Below are 21,487 nucleotides of genomic sequence, written 5' to 3'. Positions count from 1 at the left end.
CATGTGTAAGTTACCCATGTCTTGGGCACTAATACACCCCCATACCATCACACATGTGTAAGTTACCCATGCCTTGGGCACTAATACACCCCCATACCATCACACATGTGTAAGTTACCCATGTCTTGGGCACTAATACACCCCCATACCATCACACATGTGTAAGTTACCCATGCCTTGGGCACTAATACACCCCCATACCATCACACATGTGTAAGTTACCCATGTCTTGGGCACTAATACACCCCCATACCATCACACATGTGTAAGTTACCCATGTCTTGGGCACTAATACACCCCCATACCATCACACATGTGTAAGTTACCCATGCCTTGGGCACTAATACACCCCCATACCATCACACATGTGTAAGTTACCCATGCCTTGGGCACTAATACACCCCCATACCATCACACATGTGTAAGTTACCCATGCCTTGGGCACTAATACACCCCCATACCATCACACATGTGTAAGTTACCCATGCCTTGGGCACTAATACACCCCCATACCATCACACATGTGTATGTTACCCATGCCTTGGGCACTAATACACCCCCATACCATCACACATGTGTAAGTTACCCATGTCTTGGGCACTAATACACCCCCATACCATCACACATGTGTAAGTTACCCATGTCTTGGGCACTAATACACCCCCATACCATCACACATGTGTAAGTTACCCATGCCTTGGGCACTAATACACCCCCATACCATCACACATGTGTAAGTTACCCATGTCTTGGGCACTAATACACCCCCATACCATCACACATGTGTAAGTTACCCATGCCTTGGGCACTAATACACCCCCATACCATCACACATGTGTATGTTACCCATGCCTTGGGCACTAATACACCCCCATACCATCACACATGTGTAAGTTACCCATGTCTTGGGCACTAATACACCCCCATACCATCACACATGTGTAAGTTACCCATGTCTTGGGCACTAATACACCCCCATACCTTCACAGATGTGAAAGTTACCCATGCCTTGGGCACTAATGCACCCCCATACCATCACACATGTGTAAGTTACCCATGTCTTGGGCACTAATACACCCCCATACCATCACACATGTGTAAGTTACCCATGTCTTGGGCACTAATACACCCCCATACCATCACACATGTGTAAGTTACCCATGCCTTGGGCACTAATACACCCCCATACCATCACACATGTGTATGTTACCCATGCCTTGGGCACTAATACACCCCCATACCATCACACATGTGTAAGTTACCCATGTCTTGGGCACTAATACACCCCCATACCATCACACATGTGTAAGTTACCCATGTCTTGGGCACTAATACACCCCCATACCATCACACATGTGTAAGTTACCCATGTCTTGGGCACTAATACACCCCCATACCTTCACAGATGTGAAAGTTACCCATGCCTTGGGCACTAATGCACCCCCATACCATCACACATGTGTAAGTTACCCATGTCTTGGGCACTAATACACCCCCATACCATCACACATGTGTAAGTTACCCATGTCTTGGGCACTAATACACCCCCATACCATCACACATGTGTAAGTTACCCATGTCTTGGGCACTAATACACCCCCATACCATCACACATGTGTAAGTTACCCATGCCTTGGGCACTAATACACCCCCATACCATCACACATGTGTAAGTTACCCATGCCTTGGGCACTAATACACCCCCATACCATCACACATGTGTAAGTTACCCATGTCTTGGGCACTAATACACCCCCATACCATCACACATGTGTAAGTTACCCATGTCTTGGGCACTAATACACCCCCATACCATCACACATGTGTAAGTTACCCATGTCTTGGGCACTAATACACCCCCATACCATCACACATGTGTAAGTTACCCATGTCTTGGGCACTAATACACCCCCATACCATCACACATGTGTAAGTTACCCATGTCTTGGGCACTAATACACCCCCATACCATCACACATGTGTAAGTTACCCATGCCTTGGGCACTAATACACCCCCATACCATCACACATGTGTAAGTTACCCATGCCTTGGGCACTAATACACCCCCATACCATCACACATGTGTAAGTTACCCATGTCTTGGGCACTAATACACCCCCATACCATCACACATGTGTAAGTTACCCATGCCTTGGGCACTAATACACCCCCATACCATCACACATGTGTAAGTTACCCATGCCTTGGGCACTAATACACCCCCTTGCTGGCTTTTCAACTTTGCGCCTATAACAATCCTGATGGTTACTTTCCTCTTTGTTCCGGAGGACACCACGTCCTCGGTTTCCAAATATAATTTGAAATGTGGACTCAGACCACAGAACACCTTTCCACTTTGCATCAGTCCATCTTAGATGAGCTCGAGCCCAGCCAAGCCGGCGGCATTTCAGGATATTGTTGATAAATGGGTTTTGCTTTGCATAGTAGAGTTTTAACTTGCACTTACAGATGTAGCGACCAACTGAAGTTACTGAAAGTGGTTTTATGAAGTGTTCCTGAGCCCATGTGGTGATATCCTTTACACACTGATGTTTGTTTTTGACGCATTACCGCCTGAGGGATCAAAAGTCTGTAATATCATCGCTTACGTGCAGTGATTTCTAAAAAGTAAAGGTAAGACCATAATAACGTTTTGTTTATTAAATGTGCTTTTCATGATGGTATCCTTACATCACACTCAATTTTTTACTGCATGCCTTTGGTAAGTGCCGGAGGGAGAAGAGGTATTAAAATAATTAGCGCATGCTTACTTTTACCGCATGCCTTTGGTAAGCGCAGGAGTGAGAAGAGGTTTTAAATGAGTTAACGCCCTGGCGGCAATTCAAAGAAATACGGTATTTTTCTTAGTTAAACGGTCAATAAGATTAAAGTACAAATGCAAATAGTTTCACCACGTTAGTCATAATTCCTGCGCTTAAGAAACCTCGTTATGACTTTAGTTCCAGACTTTTTCTGTTTGATATTGTCATTACTGCCACAAGTGGTGGAAAAGTGTATTACAACCGAGTACCCCTGCGGCCCATACGGACCACAGATATTTTTGGGTGGCCCTCTAGGGGGCGCTGGCGGCCCGAACAATGGTTGAGAACACACTTTTTTGTTGCCTCCAGTTAATAAATATCACCTATTTGTCACAAGGCTGACCTCTGAAGAAACAGAGGGAGTAAATAAACAATTCGGGCTCAGCACATCAAAGTGCAAATTCAGCAAATAACTTTGTAGAGTTGCAAAACAGAAGAGGAGGGTTTGACTATCAGAAGCAGAGCAAAGGAATGCCACTCGTTTTGTACACATGTCGCTTATCTGTGCAAAGGTGATGTCATCAGGGTTATCTTATCCATGTAATCAAGGTTAATGTGGAAAGTTAACTCAAGTAAGACCAACAAATACACACTTTTTTTTTTAAAGGCCTACTGAAAGCCACTACTAGCGACCACGCAGTCTGATAGTTTATATATCAATGATGAAATATTAACATTGCAACACATGACAATACGGCCGCTTTACTTTACTAAATTGCAATTTTAAATTTCCCGCGAAGTGTCCTGTTGAAAACGTCGTGGAATGATGACGTGTGCGCGTGACGTCACCGGTTGTAGCGGACATGTTCCTCCAGCACCGATCACGGCTAAAAGTAGTCTGCTTTAATCGCATAATTACACAGTATTTTGGACATCTGTGTTGCTGAATCTTTTGGAATTTGTTCAATTAATAATGGAGACGTCAAAGAAGAAAGATGTAGGAGGGAAGCAGTGTATTAAAGCTGCCTTTAGCAAAACAAACACAGCCGGTGTTTCATTGTTTACATTCCCTAAGGTGAAGCTTTACTATGGAACAGAGCGGTCAAGTGAACATGGTTCCCGACCACATGTCAACCGGCAGGTTTCGGTAAGAATATTGTGCTAATAAGTAGGCTCTTACCATAGACATGAGCGGAGCTTGCGTCCTCCTGCAGCTGCGGACTACTACCTCCTCCCACCGGAGACACTGGCGGTCACCACACCCGTGGCCACACCCCTCCGACTTTCAGGTACCATATAATCTCACTAAAACACTAGTAACACAATAAGCAGATAAGGGATTTTCCAGAATTATCCTAGTAAATGTGTCTAATAACATCTAAATCGCTCCCACTGCCCTTGCATTTTTTTTTCTAGTCCTTCACTCTCACTATCCTCATCCACAAATCTTTCATCCTCGCTAAAATTAATGGGGAAATCGTGGCTTTCTCGGTCCGAATCGCTCTGGCTGCTGGTGGCCATGATTGTAAACAATGTTCAGATGTGAGGAGCTCCACAACCCGTGACGTCACACGCACATCGTCTGCTACTTCCGGTACAGGCAAGGCTTTTTTATTAGCGACCAAAAGTTGCGAACTTTATGGTGGATGTTCTCTACTAAATCCTTTCAGCAAGAATATGGCAATATGGGGAAATGATCAAGTATCTATCTGTGTTGGCTCTGCGATGAGGTGGCGACTTGTCCAGGGTGTACCCCGCCTTCCGCCCAATTGTAGCTGAGCTAGGCGCCAGCGCCCCCCGCGACCCCGAAAGGGAATAAGCGGTAGAAAATGGATGGATGGATGGATGAAGTATGACACATAGAATGGAGCTGCTATCCCCGTTTGAATAAGAACATCTCATTTCAGTAGGTCTTTAAAGTTCAGCGGTGGACAGTTATGTGAGTTTTTGTTTTTAAACAAAATGTAACTGACAAAAAAAAGAACAAAAGTCCACTGCAGAGGATGTTCATACTCAGGAAGTTAGGACACATTTTTATATACTTCTGACACTGACGGAAATGTGACAAATTGTTGTTTATTTTTAGTACAAGTTAATACACTCCATCCATCCATCCATCCATTTCCTACCGCTTATTCCCTTTTGGGGTCGCGGGGGGCGCTGGCGCCTATCTCAGCTACAATCGGGCGGAAGGCGGGGTACACCTTGGACAAGTCGCCAACACAGATAGACAAACATTCACACTCACATTCATACATTCAAAGTTCGATATTCTATAAATATTGACCGTGCCATAGACCCCAAATTTTCGCCCGTTTACATCGCGGTCTGGTGGCTGAGCTAAACCCGTTATGCGTCCTAGCCGGCTCACTGTAGCAGGCACAAACCCTGTTTCCATATGAGTTGGGAAATTGTGTTAGATGTAAATATAAACAGAATACAATGATTTGCAAATCCTTTTCAAGCCATATTCAGTTGAATATGCTACAAAGACAACATATTTCACGTTCAAACTGATAAACTTTTTTTTTTTTGTGCAAATAATCATTAACTTTAGAATTTGATCCCAGCAACACTTGACAAAGAAGTTGGAAAAGGTGGCAATAAATACTGATCAAGTTGAGGGATACTCATCAAACACTTATTTGGAACATCCCACAGGTGTGCAGGCTAATTGGGAACAGGTGGGTGCCATGATTGGCTATAAAAGCAGCTTCCCAAAAAATGCTCAGTCTTTCACAAGAAAGGATGGGGCGAGGTACACCCCTTTGTCCACAACTGTGTGAGCAAATAGTCAAACAGTTTAAGAACAACCTTTCTCAAAGTGACATTGCAAGACATTTAGGGATTTCAACATCTACGCTCCATAATATCATCAAAAGGTTCAGAGAATCTGGAGAAATCACTCCACGTAAGCGGCATGGCCGGAAACCAACATTGAATGACCGTGACCTTCCATCCCTCAGACGGCACTGGATCAAAAACCGACATCAATCTCAAAAGGATATCACCACACAGGCTCAGGAACACTTCATAAAACCACTGTCATTAAATACAGTTTGTCGCTACATCTGTAAGTGCAAGTTAAAGCTCTACTATGCAAAGCGAAAAACATCCAGAAACGCCGCCGGCTTCTCTGGGCCCGAGATCATCCAAGATGGACTGATGCAAAGTGGAAAAGTGTTCTGTGGTCTGACGAGTCCACATTTCAAATTGTTTTTGGAAATATTCGACATCGTGTCATCCGGACCAAAGGGGAAGCGAACCATCCAGACTGTTATCCACGCAAAGTTCACAAGCTTTCATTAGCTCACAACACACACTTTAATTACAATAGGGGAACCAAAGGTAGCAGGTGAAAACAATTAACTGCAATTAGCGTAAATCAGTTAATTTTACTTGACAATTGTGCTTTTACAAGGTTTGAAAACATTGCAATTCAGTGGCAATGTCACCGAAAGTGCGTTTTAGTCAATACAATTCAACCTTCACTTGGAACACATGAGTTTGAACGGTATGTACCGTAATCTCCTCACCTGTATTCGAGACGCGCCCACCAAATTTTTTATGAAATAAATAGTTTTACTGGCGGACTATAAGCCGCAGATGTATCCCGGTACGAAAGATTTTGTACATGTTTGTTTACATACCTTAAATATTTACAAACACTGCCTGTCACACAGCAGCAAAACGGCTGACCAAACAAAACAGAAGTCATCGACATATACCCACTAGCTACGGCAGCTAGCTCTCCAATCAGCTAAACGGATTCAATAAGTCCACGGTGACGTTTTGGTGAGTTTAGCAAACTGGAACAATACAAAAATAATGTAATTGTAAGTTAATAAATACTAAAAGTGACACTTGACAGAACGTGTTAGCATATTCGCAATCGTTAACCACGCTGGTTTGATTACATTACAATGGCAAATGCAAATATGCATGAAAACACTCTTACAGACATCACACATTAGACGGTTTAGGAGGTATGAATTGTTTTAGTTGTATTGTAAAACTTACATACTTGGAGTGATGAATAAAGAATCCTTTCAAACAGAATCATTATAGACAAATAGTAGAAGAAACGGGATATACTTCTGGAAGGAAGGAAGTACATTTTCAACCTGCAACACCTGCAGTGAGCAAACTCGCCCAAAAGATGGCGCCATTGCACAAACTAACACACCATTTCAGTGTCTCTGTCAACTGTTTATTGAATCCAAAACATTACGGCCGTTAACTGAAGAACAATCCGTAAACTAACCGCACGGTTTTATAAACCGCAGGATTCACAGCGTAGGAAAAAAAAACAAGATGTGGCTTATAGTCTGGAAAATACAGACCAAGGTGCTCTAGTTTTATTGGCAAATGTGCATTTTTTAAGATTTACAATCATTGCATTTAAATGTTGTGCAACTTCACTTATTGGGCAAAGCACGAGAGCGTTTGAGAAATAAAAAGCAGCCTTGACTTCCAAAACTTGGGGTGTCCCGATCAGTCCGACACCAGCAAAGAAATTGAACACAAGCAGTCCTGCAGCGTGTTTACTTGTGCAAAACTGAACAGCCAGTTAGCATCTAAATGTCCTCCAATAAGCACACACATTTGATATTTTCTTGTATTTTACTTAAGTCATTTACAAAAAGGTGAAAATGTCAGCCTCTAGGCTACTGGGAGCTTTGCAGCTGCACCACAGCTAAGCGCACAATAGCGCACAAGCTAGTCATACAGTACGTAATAAGTGTCCTTAATTGAATATATATTGCATTGTAGAACACAACAATTGTCAATACAAGCACGTAGCAAGTAATTCTAGCTGTATTACTCACAGATACAAAATCTCCCTGACAAAAGCGTATTAGAAAGTATCCAGTAACAAATGTGTCCGCATCATTGAACTTGCTGTATCATCAGCTTAACCAAATTAGCTGTGAGAAGAAAAAACAATTGCCACTCCACTTCGACTTAAAATAGCATAAGTTTGTTCCAGACAGTTGATAATAAATAGGTTGATGTCTTTCCATTTGACTAATTTCTCTTGATAAAACCTTTTCTAACATTCCAGTACTACAAAATAATAAGAGTATGTTTAATTCCAGCTGATATCCTACTAGATCAATGTTGGTATCGACCAATACTCAAAGCTCCAATATCGGTATGTGTTGTATCGGGACACCCTTACTTACAAACCCTGTTTCCATATGAGTTGGGAAATTGTGTTAGATGTAAATATAAACAGAATACAATGATTTGCAAATCCTTTTCAAGCCATATTCAGTTGAATATGCTACAAAGACAACATATTTCATGTTCAAACTCATAAACATTATTTTTTTGTCCAAATAATCATTAACTTTAGAATTTGATGCCAGCAACACGTGACAAAGAAGTTGGGAAAGGTGGCAATAAATACTGATAAAGTTGAGGAATGCTCATCGAACACTTATATGGAACATCCCACAGGTGTGCAGGCTAATTGGGAACAGGTGGGTGCCATGATTGGCTATAAAAGCAGCTTCCATGAAATGCTAAGTCATTCACAAACAAGGATGGGGTGAGGGTCACCACTTTGTAAGCAAATTGTCAAACAGTTTTAGAACAACATTTCTCAACGAGCTATTGCAAGGAATTTAGGGATTTTACCATCTACGGTCCGTAAAATCATCAAAAGGTTCAGAGAATCTGGAGAAATCCCTGCACGTAAGCGATGATATTACGGACCTTTGATCCCTCAGGCAGTACTGTATCAAAAACCGACATCAATGTGTAAAGGATATCACCACATGGGCTAAGGAACACTTCAGAAAACCACTGTCAGTAACTACAGTATGTTGCTACATCTGTAAGTGCAAGTTCAAACTCTACTATGCAAAGCAAAACCCATTTTACAAAAAATTCTTGAAACGCCGCCAGCTTGGCTGGGCCCGAGCTCATCTAAGATGGACTGATGCAAAGTGGAAAGGTGTTCTGACGAGTCCACATTTCAAATTATATTTGGAAACTGAGGACGTGGTGTCCTCCAGAACAAAGAGGAAAATAACCATCCGGATTGTTTTAGGCGCAAAGTTCAAAAGCCAGCATGTGTGATGGTATGGGGGTGTATTAGTGCCCAAGGCATGGGTAACTTACACATGTGTGATGGTATGGGGGTGTATTAGTGCCCAAGGCATGGGTAACTTACACATGTGTGATGGTATGGGGGTGTATTAGTGAACAAGGCATGGGTAACTTACACATGTGTGATGGTATGGGGGTGTATTAGTGAACAAGACATGGGTAACTTACACATGTGTGATGGTATGGGGGTGTATTAGTGCCCAAGGCATGGGTAACTTACACATCTGTGAAGGTACCATTAGTGCTGAAAGGTACATACAGATTTTGGAGCAACATATGTTGTCATCCAAGACACGTTATCATGGACGCCCCTGCTTATTTCAGCAAGACAAGTGTTACAACAGCATGGCTTTGTAAAAAAAAAAAAAAAAAAAAAAAGAGTGCTGGTAATTTCCTGGCCCGCCTGCAGTCCAGACCTGTCTCCCATGGAAAATGTGTGGCGCATTATGAAGCGTAAAATACAACAGTGGAGAACGACTGAAGCTCTACATAAAACAAGAATGGGAAAGAATTCCACTTTCAAAGCTTCAACAATTAGTTTCCTCAGTTCCCAAACGTTTATTGAGTGTTGTTAAAAGAAAAGGTGATGTAACACAGTGGTGAACATGCCCTTTCCCAACTACTTTGGCACATGTTGCAGCCATGATTTTCTGAGTTAATTATTATTTGCAAAAAAAAAAAAAAAGTTTATCAGTTTGAACATGAAATATGTTGTCTTTGTAGCATATTCAACTGAATATGGCTTGAAAAGGATTTGCAAATCATTGTATTCTGTTTATATTTACATCTAACACAATTTCCCAACTCATATGGAAACGGGGTTTATATAACAGGTGAAACAAGGTAGTACATTTTCATGTAAATTGGTTACTTCTACATTTCAAAGTGTTTTCATAAAGTTTTCCAACAGCGGACTTTAGCAGTAAATTCCTCTTTTGTGCACAATCGGGGTTAAAAAGTCAATAAAAATCAACTGCCATGTGAGTAAACAGTCTCACAGCATTGTTGGCATTAGTGGAAGCGTGTGGAAAAGGTGCGGCGTGTCTGTGTGCAAATGTTGCATCGCCCCCGTGTGGAGACTCAGGTGAAATGCAGCATACTGTCCTCACATTCCCTTGGGACGGTCACCTTGTAGCAGTGGCACGTCAGTTTGTAATTGCGCCCGTGGTTGTTGTCCCAGTGATCAGAGCCTTTCACATGGTAGCGGACGGCAAACTCCAGCAGTCCTCCCGGCAGCAAAATGAAAGGCGGCACGTGTAGACGAAACCGGAAGACGTCCGTCCCTGGACCGCCGTGGTCCCCCTGGGACCTGCTCGACACCCAGGATGCTGTCGTGTCCGCACTTGTTCTCCAGTTGGTAAAAGAGTAGCGCACGTCCACCTTTTTCTCGTAGTCTAAATTCAGCACTTGAACCATGCCTGTTATTCCCAAATCCGTGCACGTGACCCGGTCCAGACACACAAACTGCGTGTGCAGGCGCTCCAGGAAGTCCGGTTGTGTCCCCTGGTTCTCGGGGAAACAGGGTTTGAAGTGAGGCAGGGACAGCTCCAGGGACGTCCCGAAGGCCATCTCGGAGCTCATCAGGAGTCTGAACATAACGTGCTGGGGTATCAGCGGTCGCTCTTTGACTTTGAACACCTTCACTTCCTCCAAGTCCAGGCCCAGCGAGTCCACGAAGCGAACCTGCGGGCTCCTGGGTAGACTCCTCCTCTCTGCGGGCACGGTGAGAGACTGAGCTCGTCTCCTCATGATTGTTTTAGTCGGCGGATGGCTGTGCGAGCTCAGCTTGGAGTCCCTAATTGCGGAGGGGGGTCTCGGGCTCGGAGGGCGGATCGGGACCGGCGCCTTGGGAAGTTGAGGCTTGGGATCGTAGACGTATCGAAGTTTAATGGCGGTGGTTTTTGACATGTTTGTGGGGCTGGGCCCGCTGATGGGTTGAAGCTGGCTCCCGCTCATCGCAGCTGTGTTGCTGTGTCTCCACGCCATGTCCAAACATGCGCCGATGATTCCTCACAAACAAACCGAACCTTTTCAGTCAGATGTTTTCTTCTTGACGTTTTTTGCTACAGTCCCCAGAGAAGACCAAAAACCCAACATCTCCTGCAGAAAACACTGCAGCTGATGATCCTGTCCTGAGACTAGGCTTCTTTGGACCCAGCCTTTGACATATAACATGAGAACTGAAGTGGGGACGGGAGGTGTAGAGGGAATATTTATAGCAGATAGTGGTGGGCTGTCCTGGCCTTCTCTAATAATACTGCAGTGCTTTCATGCCCTTTATTTCACCAAGTCAAAGGTTATCATTCTGGTAGAATGAATACTTAGGATAGAAATGCTGCTCAGAACAGGTACTGTACAATTGGGAAGGGATTTACAGTATTAAATGCAGTCTGCTGAAAATGATGGAAAATACCACTCTATACCGAAAGTGGCGCTGTAGTCAAAGCTGGAATTACTACAAAACATATTTTAAGACATTTAACACAAAACCCAGCAGGCACAAGACATTGATACAACGTTGATTATACAAATCTTTTTTTTTTAACTGACTTTTAAACAATATTGCAAAATATTTGTATTTGTAAATTGAGACATTGTTGCTGGTTGGGAAATGACTAAAATCCAGTGGTCCAATCAACGTCACGACCAGACATTGAATAGATGTCAAAAAGCCTGTTTCAACGTTGTATTCGTGTTGTACAAACCCCGTTTAAGTATGAGTTGGGAAATTGTGTTAGATGTAAATATAAACAGAATACAATGATTTGCAAATCCTTTTCAAGCCATATTCAGTTGAATATGCTACAAAGACAACATATTTCATGTTCAAACTCATAAACATTATTTTTTTTTGCAAATAATAATTAACTTAGAATTTCATGGCTGCAACACGTGCCAAAGTAGTTGGGAAAGGGCATGTTCACCACTGTGTTACATCACCTTTTCTTTTAACAACACTCAATAAACGTTTGGGAACTGAGGAAACTAATTGTTGAAGCTTTGAAAGTGGAATTCTTTCCCATTCTTGTTTTATGTAGAGTTTCAGTCCTTCAACAGTCCGGGGTCTCCACTGTCGTATTTTACGCTTCATAATGCGCCACACATTTTCCATGGGAGACAGGTCTGGACTGCAGGCGGGCCAGGAAAGTACCCGCACCCTTTTACTACAAATTCTGATGCTCAGCACGCTAAAAGGATTGCGCTCCTTTTTTTGCTCACTTATGAGACACAATCATTACTTCAGCTTTGCATGTACTATCAAGTTTGCACGTTTTAATACGAGCAATTGTTATGGCGCCATCTTTTGGGTGAGTTTGCTCACTGCAGGTTGAAAATGTACTTCCTGTTTTGTGCCTTTAACCGGAAGTATCCTAAACCGTCCCATGTGTGATGCCTAAGTGTTTTCATGCATATAATAGTATCCTCGCTCATGCATGCGGACTGGACACTGGCCGAGAGTGGAGTCGGCTGTCTTGGTTGCTTTGTTGGGTCTGCTCCTGTCTCTGGCCATGCTCCCCCCATCCCAGCGGACGATGGTGTGGAACACCGCAGAGGCCACCACAGTGGATATGTTTCTTTTACTTTTTATTCATAGCTGTATGTAGAAGTGTCTGCTTGTATCTGCTGCTTTAATGTCTTTAATGTCCTTTGTGTTCTTTGATGTTTGATGTTTCCCTCTTACACACATGTGAGAGGGATGTGTACTATGGCTATGAGTTGTTTTTTTCCCCTTGGCCTCAGTCTGCACCCCCTCTCCAGGGCACAGGCTAAAACCGATTTTTTAGCTTATTTTAATGTTCTATTTCTTTCTCCCACCCCCCTTGTTTACCTGTATCGCATCTGTTTTGGTAAGGGGCGCTGGAAGCCGACAGACCCGTCAACGATCCTGTTCTGTCTCCCTGTAATGTTTGTCTGATCTTGAATGGGATTGCGCTGAAAATGTTAATTTTCGTTAAGGAACTCTCCTGACGGAATATATAAAGTACTATCTAATCTAATCTAATCTAATGTAATCAAACTAGCGTGGTTAGCATTAGCAAATATGTTTACTATTTATTAACCCACAATGTCATTCTTTTTGTATTGTTTCAGTTTGGTAAACTCACCAAAACGTCACTCTGGACTTATTGAGTCCGTTTAGCTGATTGGAGAGCTAGCTTCCCTAGCTAGTGGGTCCATGACAATGACTTCTGTTTTGTTCGATCAGCCATTTTACTGCTGCATGACGGACAGAGTTTGTAAACAATTAAGGTATGTAAACAAACATTTAAAAAATCGTTCATACCGGGACATATCTGCGACTTATAATCCGGCACGGCTTTTGTAACTTTAGTTTGATGGATGTTTCTTCACTATTCGGGACTTTGTCCTAGCCTGTGTGGTGTTGCGTTGGTTTCCTTTTGGCTAGAATTCACAATCCTTATGTGAGACAAGAAAACGTATGTCTTTCTTTTCCCGTGCATTTTAGATAGTAAAACAACTGATAGTTAACAGCAGCTAATAATGTAGTTAAAAACATACAAAAACCGCCAACATAATAATAATAATACCAAGCTAAGACAACATTTTTGTTGTGAGAGCAAACACAGAGGAACTACTTTTAGTAGCACTGGGCCTTGATCACATAAGTAACGCAGCTATCAAACTGCTGCTGATTTGCCTCAGCATTTGTAAAAGTATTTTATTTATTTATGTTTTTACCAATTACCACATCAGAAAATAACTTGGCTCTCCTAGTACCACCATATTGACTAAAATTAAAATGTAGTGGCCCAATACTTCATTAAAACAAGGTAGGGGTTTTATTTAACAAGTATATTTAATATTTTTGACCACTGTAAAATTACTCACAGTTTGAGCAGTAACACTGTCTTTGAATATAGGAAAAAAACCACTGTGCTTTAATCAAGTGATTCTTTGGCGTACCACTAGATGGCGCCTGTACCACAATTTGAGAATCACTGCTCTAAACAATCTTGGAAACCCCGTTTCCATATGAGTTGGGAAATTGTGTTAGATGTAAATATAAACAGAATACAATGATTTGCAAATCCTTTTCAAGCCATATTCAGTTGAATATGCTACAAAGACAACATATTTGATGTTCAAACAAACATTTTTTTTTTTTGCAAATAATTATTAACTTTAGAATTTGACGCTAGCAACACGTGACAAAGAAGTTGGCATTTAATACTGATAAAGATGAGGAATCCTCATCAAACACTTATTTGGAACATCCCACAGGTGTGCAGGCTAATTGGGAACAGGTGGGTGCCATGATTGGCTATAAAAACAGCTTCCATGAAATGCTAAGTCATTCACAAACAAGGATGGGGTGAGGGTCACCACTTTGTAAGCAAATTGTCAAACAGTTTTAGAACAACATTTCTCAAAGAGCTATTGCAAGGAATTTAGGGATTTTACCATCTACGGTCCGTAAAATCATCAAAAAGTTCAGAGAATCTGGAGAAATCACTGCACGTAAGCCATGATATTACGCACCTTTGATCCCTCAGGCGATACTGCATCAAAAACCGACATCAGTGTGTAAAGGATATCACAACACGGGCTCAGGAACACTTCATAAAACCACTGTCACTAACTACAGTTGGTCGCTACATCTGTAAGTGCAAGTTAAAACTCTACTATGCAAAGCCAAACCCATTTATCAAAAACACCCAGAAACGCCGCTCGCGTCGCTGGGCCTGAGCTCATCTAAGATGGACTGATGCAAATTGGAAAAGTGTTCTGTGGTCTGACGAGTCCACATTTCAAATTATATTTGGAAACTGCGGACGTGGTGTCCTCCGAAACAAAGAGGAAAACAACCATCTGGATTGTTATAGACGCAAAGTTCAAAAGCCAGCATCTGTGATGGTATGGGGGTGTATTAGTGAACAAGACATGGGTAACTTACACATGTGTGATGGTATGGGGGTGTATTAGTGAACAAGACATGGGTAACTTACACATGTGTGATGGTATGGAGGTGTATTAGTGCCCAAGGCATGGGTAACTTACACATGTGTGATGGTATGGGGGTGTATTAGTGCCCAAGGCATGGGTAACTTACACATCTGTGATGGTATGGGGTGTATTAGTGCCCAAGGCATGGGTAACTTACACATCTGTGAAGGCACCATTAATGCTGAAAGGTCCATACAGCTTTTGGAGCAACATATGTTGTCATCCAAGCAACGTTATCATGGACGCCCCTGCTTATTTCAGCAAAACAATGCCAAGCCAAGTGTTACAACAGCGTGGCTTAGTAGTAAAAGAGTGCGGGTACTTTCCTGGCCCGCCTGCAGTCCAGACCTGTCTCCCATGGAAAATGTGTGGTGCATTATGAAGCGTAAAATAGGACAGCGGAGACCCCGGACTGTTGAAGGACTGAAGCTCTACATAAAACAAGACTGGGAAAGAATTCCACTTTCAAAGCTTCAACAATTAGTTTCCTCAGTTCCCAAATGTTTATTGAGTGTTGTTAAAAGAAAAGGTGATGTAACACAGTGGTGAACATGCCCTTTCCCAACTACTTTGGCACGTGTTGCAGCCATGAAATTCTAAGTTAATTATTATTTGCAAAAAAAAAAAGTTTATGAGTTTGAACATGAAATATGTTGTCTTTGTAGCATATTCAACTGAATATGGCTTGAAAAGGATTTGCAAATCATTGTATTCTGTTTATATTTACATCTAACACAATTTCCCAACTCATATGGAAACGGGGTTTGTAAATAAGCCTCGCTGTATCCTGAACAGCGCCTTGAATATGATCTGTAATGGAGAAAAAAATGTATATATCGACCGCTTTAATATACTTTTTGTATGAAAATAGACCTGTAAAGACCCACTCATCGGCAGTGCGCCTATTATTCCGTTGTGCCCTATGGTCCGAAAAATACCGTACTGCATATGGAGTATTATTGTTGAAATTGTTTGTAATGTAAGAGTGGTCAAAAATATTATATATACTTGTTAAAAAAAAAAAACAACCTCTGGCTTGTTTTTAATGAATACTTAGGTCCACTACGCTACTGCATTTAATGTTGGTCATTCTGGTGGCACTTGGAGAGCTTTCTGAGGTGGTAGCTGGTGAAAAAAGTTTGGCAACCACTGATATAGTGGAGATAATAACACTAAAAGCTACTCGTCACAGAAGAGTCAATGTAGAGGGACAGCGCTGATCTGCAAACACTAAAGAGCTACTCGTCACAGAAGAGTCAATGTAGCGGGACATAGCTGATCTGCAAACACTAAAGAGCTACTCGTCACAGAAGAGTCAATGTAGAGGGACATAGCTGATCTGCAAACACTAAAGAGCTACTCGTCACAGAAGAGTCAATGTAGAGGGACAGCGCTGATCTGCAAACACTAAAGAGCTACTCGTCACAGAAGAGTCAATGTAGAGGGACATAGCTGATCTGCAAACACTAAAGAGCTACTCGTCACAGAAGAGTCAATGTAGAGGGACATAGCTGATCTGCAAACACTAAAGAGCTACTCGTCACAGAAGAGTCAATGTAGAGGGACAGCGCTGATCTGCAAACACTAAAGAGCTACTCGTCACAGAAGAGTCAATGTAGAGGGACATAGCTGATCTGCAAACACTAAAGAGCTACTCGTCACAGAAGAGTCAATGTAGAGGGACATAGCTGATCTGCAAACACTAAAGAGCTACTCGTCACAGAAGAGTCAATGTAGAGGGACAGCGCTGATCTGCAAACAGCTTTGGACTTTCAGTTGGCAGCACATAAAGTCGACACGCCGGTCATCGCAACACGGCAGCGATAAACTCCAGTAATGATGCTGCTTGAGGAGAAGTTCAGAGAATCCTCCAGAATCATCTGCCTTCAGGTGATGCCTACGTATGTGCTGGCAGGGGTCGGCATGGTGACGGCCGGCATGCTGCTGGACCGAGTACAGGTCAGTGACACCCGATATCTCCAATTTAAACAAACAAAAAAAAGTATTTAATGAGTGCATGCCGTATTCGGAGTGTCTACATTTTAGATGCAGGTTGTTAGGGCTGCAGCAGCTGAAGGCTATGAACTGCATGAAGCTGTGAAAGGTTTGTTTGTATGTGACTGGAAGTATCACAGAGCCCTGGGCAGCGAGTCTGGTACAGCTTATCGTCTGAAGCCAAGTAGGAAATAAAACATAATAACGATCTAATCCAACAAGTGACAACAAGCTGTCAACATCAGTCTGTGGGTCCATGCTCGCTGTGCCTACTACGTTTGATTTGTGACATTCAGCTGTTTGGAGGCGTGTGTGGCCTTGCAGGTGACCCTGACCTCGTGCAAACAGAAAAACAGGCAGCAGATGTACTTTTTCATACGTGACAGTTCAATCTACTTCTGCATTTTGTCCTTAAAATAATACAAATTGTATGTATGTATGGGTTAGCTTTTTTCAAATAGATAACAGTAAAATAAATGATTGGATTTACCTAAAAAACTAAATCGCACTGATAGAGTTGAACTATAAGCCACTGCTTGTCAGTAATATTAATGCTGACTCATGTGTTTAAAGGGGAACATTATCAGCAGACCTATGTAAGCGTCAATATATACCTTGATGGTGAAGAAAAAAGACCATCTATTTTTTTAACCGATTTCCGAACTCTAAATGGGTGAATTTTGGCAAATTTAACGCCTTTCTGTTTACCGCGCTGGAGGCGATGACGTCAGAATGTGACGTCACCGAGGTAACACACCCACCATTTTCATTTTCAACACATTACAAACACCGGGTCTCAGCTCTGTTATTTTCCATTTTTTTGACTATTTTTTGGAACCTTGGAGACATCATGCCTGGTGGGTGTGTTGTCGGAGGGTGTAACAACACTAACAGGGAGGGATTCAAGTTGCACCACTGGCCCCAAGATGCCAAAGTGTCTGCCACCAGACCCCCATTGAATGTACCAGAGTGTCTCCACATTTGACCGGCGATGCTAAGACAGACATGGCACAGAGATGTATGGATAACCTGCAGATGCATTTGCAACCATAGTCAACGAAATCAAAAAGATGAGATTTGTTGATTTTGACTGCCAGCTAATCGATGCTAACATGCTACGCTAATCGACGCTAACATGCTATTTACCGGCGGTGCTAAAGCAGACATGGCACAGAGATGTATGGATAACCTGCAGATGCATTTGCAACTATATTACGTTTCCTCCCACCCACATTTAATGTGAAACAAACACTTACCAATCGACGGATTTAAGTTGCTCCAGTGTCAAAAGATGCGAAAGTCCTGATCGTTTGGTCCGCACATTTTACCGGTGATGCTAACGCAGCTATTCGGCCATGCTATGGCTATGAATAGCGTCAATAGCTATTTGCTCAATAGCTTCAGTTTCTTCTTCAATATTTTCATACTCCAACCATCCGTTTCAATACATGCGTAATCTGTTGAATCGCTTAAGTCGCTGAAATCCGAGTTTGAATCCGAGCTAATGTGGCTATATCTTGCTGTGGTATTCCCATTGTTTGTTTACATTGGCAGCACTGTGTGACGTCACAGGGAAATGGCCAGTGTCTTCACAGAGAGCCAAAATAAGGCACTTTAAAGTTTTATTTAGGGATATTCTGAGAACGGTAAAATTTTGAAAAAAACTTCAAAAAATACAACAAGCCACTGGGAACTGATTTTTATTGTTTTTAACCCTTTTGAAATTGTGATAATGTTCCCCTTTAAGTAAAACAGAGGTCTCTTTTTTAAACATGTTTTTATTTTATTTTGTCCACATACGGAAACATTTAAAATGTTTGGTTCGACTTGGGATACTTTCCACATTTCAGTTTGCTCAACATGCAAAAATAAATCTACAGGACCGTATTTTCCAAACTATACAGTAGAGCAGTGGTTCTCAAATGGGGGTATGCGTACCCCTGGGGGTACTTAAAGGTATGCCAAGGGGTACGTGAGATTTTTTTTAAATATTCTAAAAATAGCAACAATTCAAAAATCCTTTATAAATATGTGAATGTAAGTTCATAAATAGTGAAAAGAAATGCATCAATGCAATATTCAGTGTTGACAGCTAGACTTTTTGTGGACATGTTCCATAAATATTGATGTTAAAGACTTCTTTTTTGTGAAGAAATGTTTAGAATTAAGTTGATGAATCCAGATGGATCTCTATTACAATCCCCAAAGAGGGCACTTTAAGTTGATGATTACTTCTATGTGGAGAAATATGTATTTATAATTGAATCACTTATTTATTTTTCGACAAGTTTTTAGTTATTTTTATATCTTTTTTTCCAAATAGTTGAAGAAAGACCACTACAAATGAGCAATATTTTGCACTGTTATACAATTTAATAAATCAGAAAGTGATGACATAGTGCTGTATTTTACTTCTTTATCTCTTTTTTTCAACCAAAAATGCTTTGCTGTGATTAGGGGGTACTTGAATTAAAAACATGTTGACAGGGGGTACATCACTGAAAAAAGCTTGAGAACCACTGCAGTAGAGTACACTGGTATACAAGCAGCCCCTACTAAATTTTAGAAGAAAAAATATTTCTCCTGATGTAAGTCGCACTCTATAAGCCACAGATACATATATACTTTGTGAATACAAAGAAAACGTTTGTAAATGTTTATTTACGTACCTTAACTGATTCCAAACGGTGTCTGTAACACGGCAGTAAAACAGCTGATCAAACAAAACAGAAGTCATCGCCATGGACCCTTTAGCTGCGGACGCTAGCTCTCCAATCAGCTAAACAGACTCAAGGAGTCCACGGTGACCTTTTGGTGAATTTGCGAAACTGAAACAAAACAAAAAGAATGCCATTGTAAGTTAACAACACTAACACAGACACTCTTAAACAAGTATCAGTAGTATATTAGCTAATGCTACTAATGCCGCTTTGTTTCATTACATTACGATAGAAGGTACCAATATGTGTGAAAACACTCCTACAGAAATCACACATGGGACGGTTTTGTAAGTCACAATTGTTTTAGTTATATTGGAAAACTTTGCAATTAACTCAGTCTATAAAAACCTGGAGAAGATTTTTTGATTGATTTAAACTTTTATTAGTCGATTGCACAGTACAGTACATATTCCATACAAGTGACCAGTAAATGGCAACACCAGAATAAGTTTTTCAACTCGGGGTCCACGTTAATCAATTCATGATAAGAATAAGTTGAAGAAGTTGAACAAATAGATGCCTTTTTGTGTAGAAAATCATATGTGTGAATGCTCAAAAGCATTCAGACAATGATGTGTGTAACAATACAGTAGGGCTGTAACAATATGATCATTTCATACCGCGTTTTTGTGCCCCAAATTAGCCCGATTAACATCACTATCACGGTATTGTTGAATGTACTCAAAAGACTTTGTAAACATTACTAAAATCAAAAGACACAGTTAGAAAACCCACTGTTTGCATGTCTTGTGTTTCATTGAAGTGTTGAAGTCTTAGTGTTATGGTCCGCTGTCCAGATCATATCATATTCTAGTTTTGTTCCCTTTTTGTATCATATTCTGTTAGTGTCTGACTTCCTAAGTTCCTGTTTGTTCTGTCACCATGGTTGCTTACTAGTTTCACCTGCCCCTTGCTTTTGACGCACACCTGTTTTTGTTCATCACTGCCTGTGTTTAAGCCTGCCTTCTTTGTTCATTCTTTCTCGCTGCCAAGTTAGTGTTTCACAACGGTGACAATTCCAATTGCATGTGTTTACTTGCTAGCTTCCACGCTAAGCTTTTTGTTCCTCTCGCGCCCATGCTAGTAGCTTTTGTTTAGCCTTTTGTGCCTCGTGCAAGGTTTTTCTGTTTCTTAGTCTGTTTTATTTATTAATAAATCATTGTTTACCTCGACGCTACAATATTAATAAATCATTGTTTACCTCGACGCTACAATCCGTGACGTCACACGCACGTGTCATCATACTGCGACGTTTTCGACAGGATACTTCGCGCAAAATTTAAAATTGCATTTTAGTAAAGTAAAAATTAAAAAGGCCGTATTGTCATGTGTTGCAATGTTAATATTTCATCATTGATATACAAACTATCAGACTGCGTGGTGGCTAGTAGTGGGTCTCAGTAGGACTTTAAGCTAGCGAGCCGCCGGCACTATTCAGTTCGTAAATTTATCAAAGCGTAGTTATCAATTTTTAGATTTTTGATTAAAAAGAGGTATCATACTAACCTTCAGGGGTTGTGTCGCCATCTTCATTAATACCTTTTAAAGTTACGTTCCTGTAATGCAGTCTTGTTTCACAGTGAGGAAAACAAACACCATGTCTTAGAATTTGTAGTTCTGATTGATTCCGCGCCGTAATGTACACTCTCTCTGGAAGGCGACTGTTGATTGGATACATTCCTAACGTGTCCCGCCCACCTAAAGACAAAATCAAATATGATTGGATTTCGTCTATGTCAATTAGTTTTATATTTCTACAAACTCTGCCGCCATCCATACCTGTCGTCAAGACTCTAAAGACAGACGGCACAGTTCCTGTCTTCAAAATAAAAGCGCTGCTGCATCCTGTCTGCGCTAACAAAATAAGAGTCTCAGAACGCTGGTGTGCACACAAGCTGGCAACCTGCAGAGTTTGCCGCCAGTGA

At 41.5% G+C, this 21,487-nt stretch overlaps 2 protein-coding genes and 1 long non-coding RNA gene across 3 annotated transcripts in view; 1 reads left to right on the top strand and 2 right to left on the bottom strand.

Annotated features, from left to right (window-relative positions):
- Positions 1–6,951: 6,951 nt before the first annotated feature.
- Positions 6,952–11,065, bottom strand: ppp1r3db (protein phosphatase 1, regulatory subunit 3Db). Its single transcript, XM_061875547.1, has one exon. The coding sequence runs from the start codon at positions 10,864–10,866 to the stop codon at positions 9,961–9,963; it is 906 nt and encodes a 301-aa protein (XP_061731531.1). The 5' UTR covers positions 10,867–11,065; the 3' UTR covers positions 6,952–9,960.
- A 4,629-nt stretch (positions 11,066–15,694) lies between these two features.
- LOC133535590 (uncharacterized) lies at positions 15,695–21,202 on the bottom strand. The gene is made up of 3 exons (XR_009802256.1): positions 21,069–21,202; positions 19,512–19,670; positions 15,695–16,788 (listed from the first exon to the last, which is right to left on the bottom strand). It is a non-coding gene; the product is annotated as an uncharacterized LOC133535590 (long non-coding RNA).
- LOC133535587 (solute carrier family 41 member 1-like) overlaps positions 16,074–21,487 on the top strand; it is a 45,159-nt gene continuing 39,745 nt past the window's right edge. The window contains exon 1 of the mRNA XM_061875544.1: positions 16,074–16,806. Within this exon, the coding sequence (XP_061731528.1) occupies positions 16,684–16,806 (123 nt within the window). The 5' untranslated portion in view covers positions 16,074–16,683. The remainder of the gene's footprint in view (positions 16,807–21,487) is intronic.

Source organism: Nerophis ophidion, linkage group LG16 (genome assembly GCF_033978795.1).
Source record: "Nerophis ophidion isolate RoL-2023_Sa linkage group LG16, RoL_Noph_v1.0, whole genome shotgun sequence".
NCBI classification, from domain to species: Eukaryota; Metazoa; Chordata; class Actinopteri; order Syngnathiformes; family Syngnathidae; genus Nerophis; species Nerophis ophidion.
The sequence above is the reverse complement of the archived record's forward strand: the minus strand, read 5'-3'. Positions and strand labels throughout refer to the sequence as shown.

What these genes read in the sequence shown, in the direction of transcription:
- ppp1r3db (XM_061875547.1), bottom strand. Translation starts at nt 10,866, where the DNA reads ATGGCGTGGAGACACAGCAACACAGCTGCGATGAGCGGGAGCCAGCTT.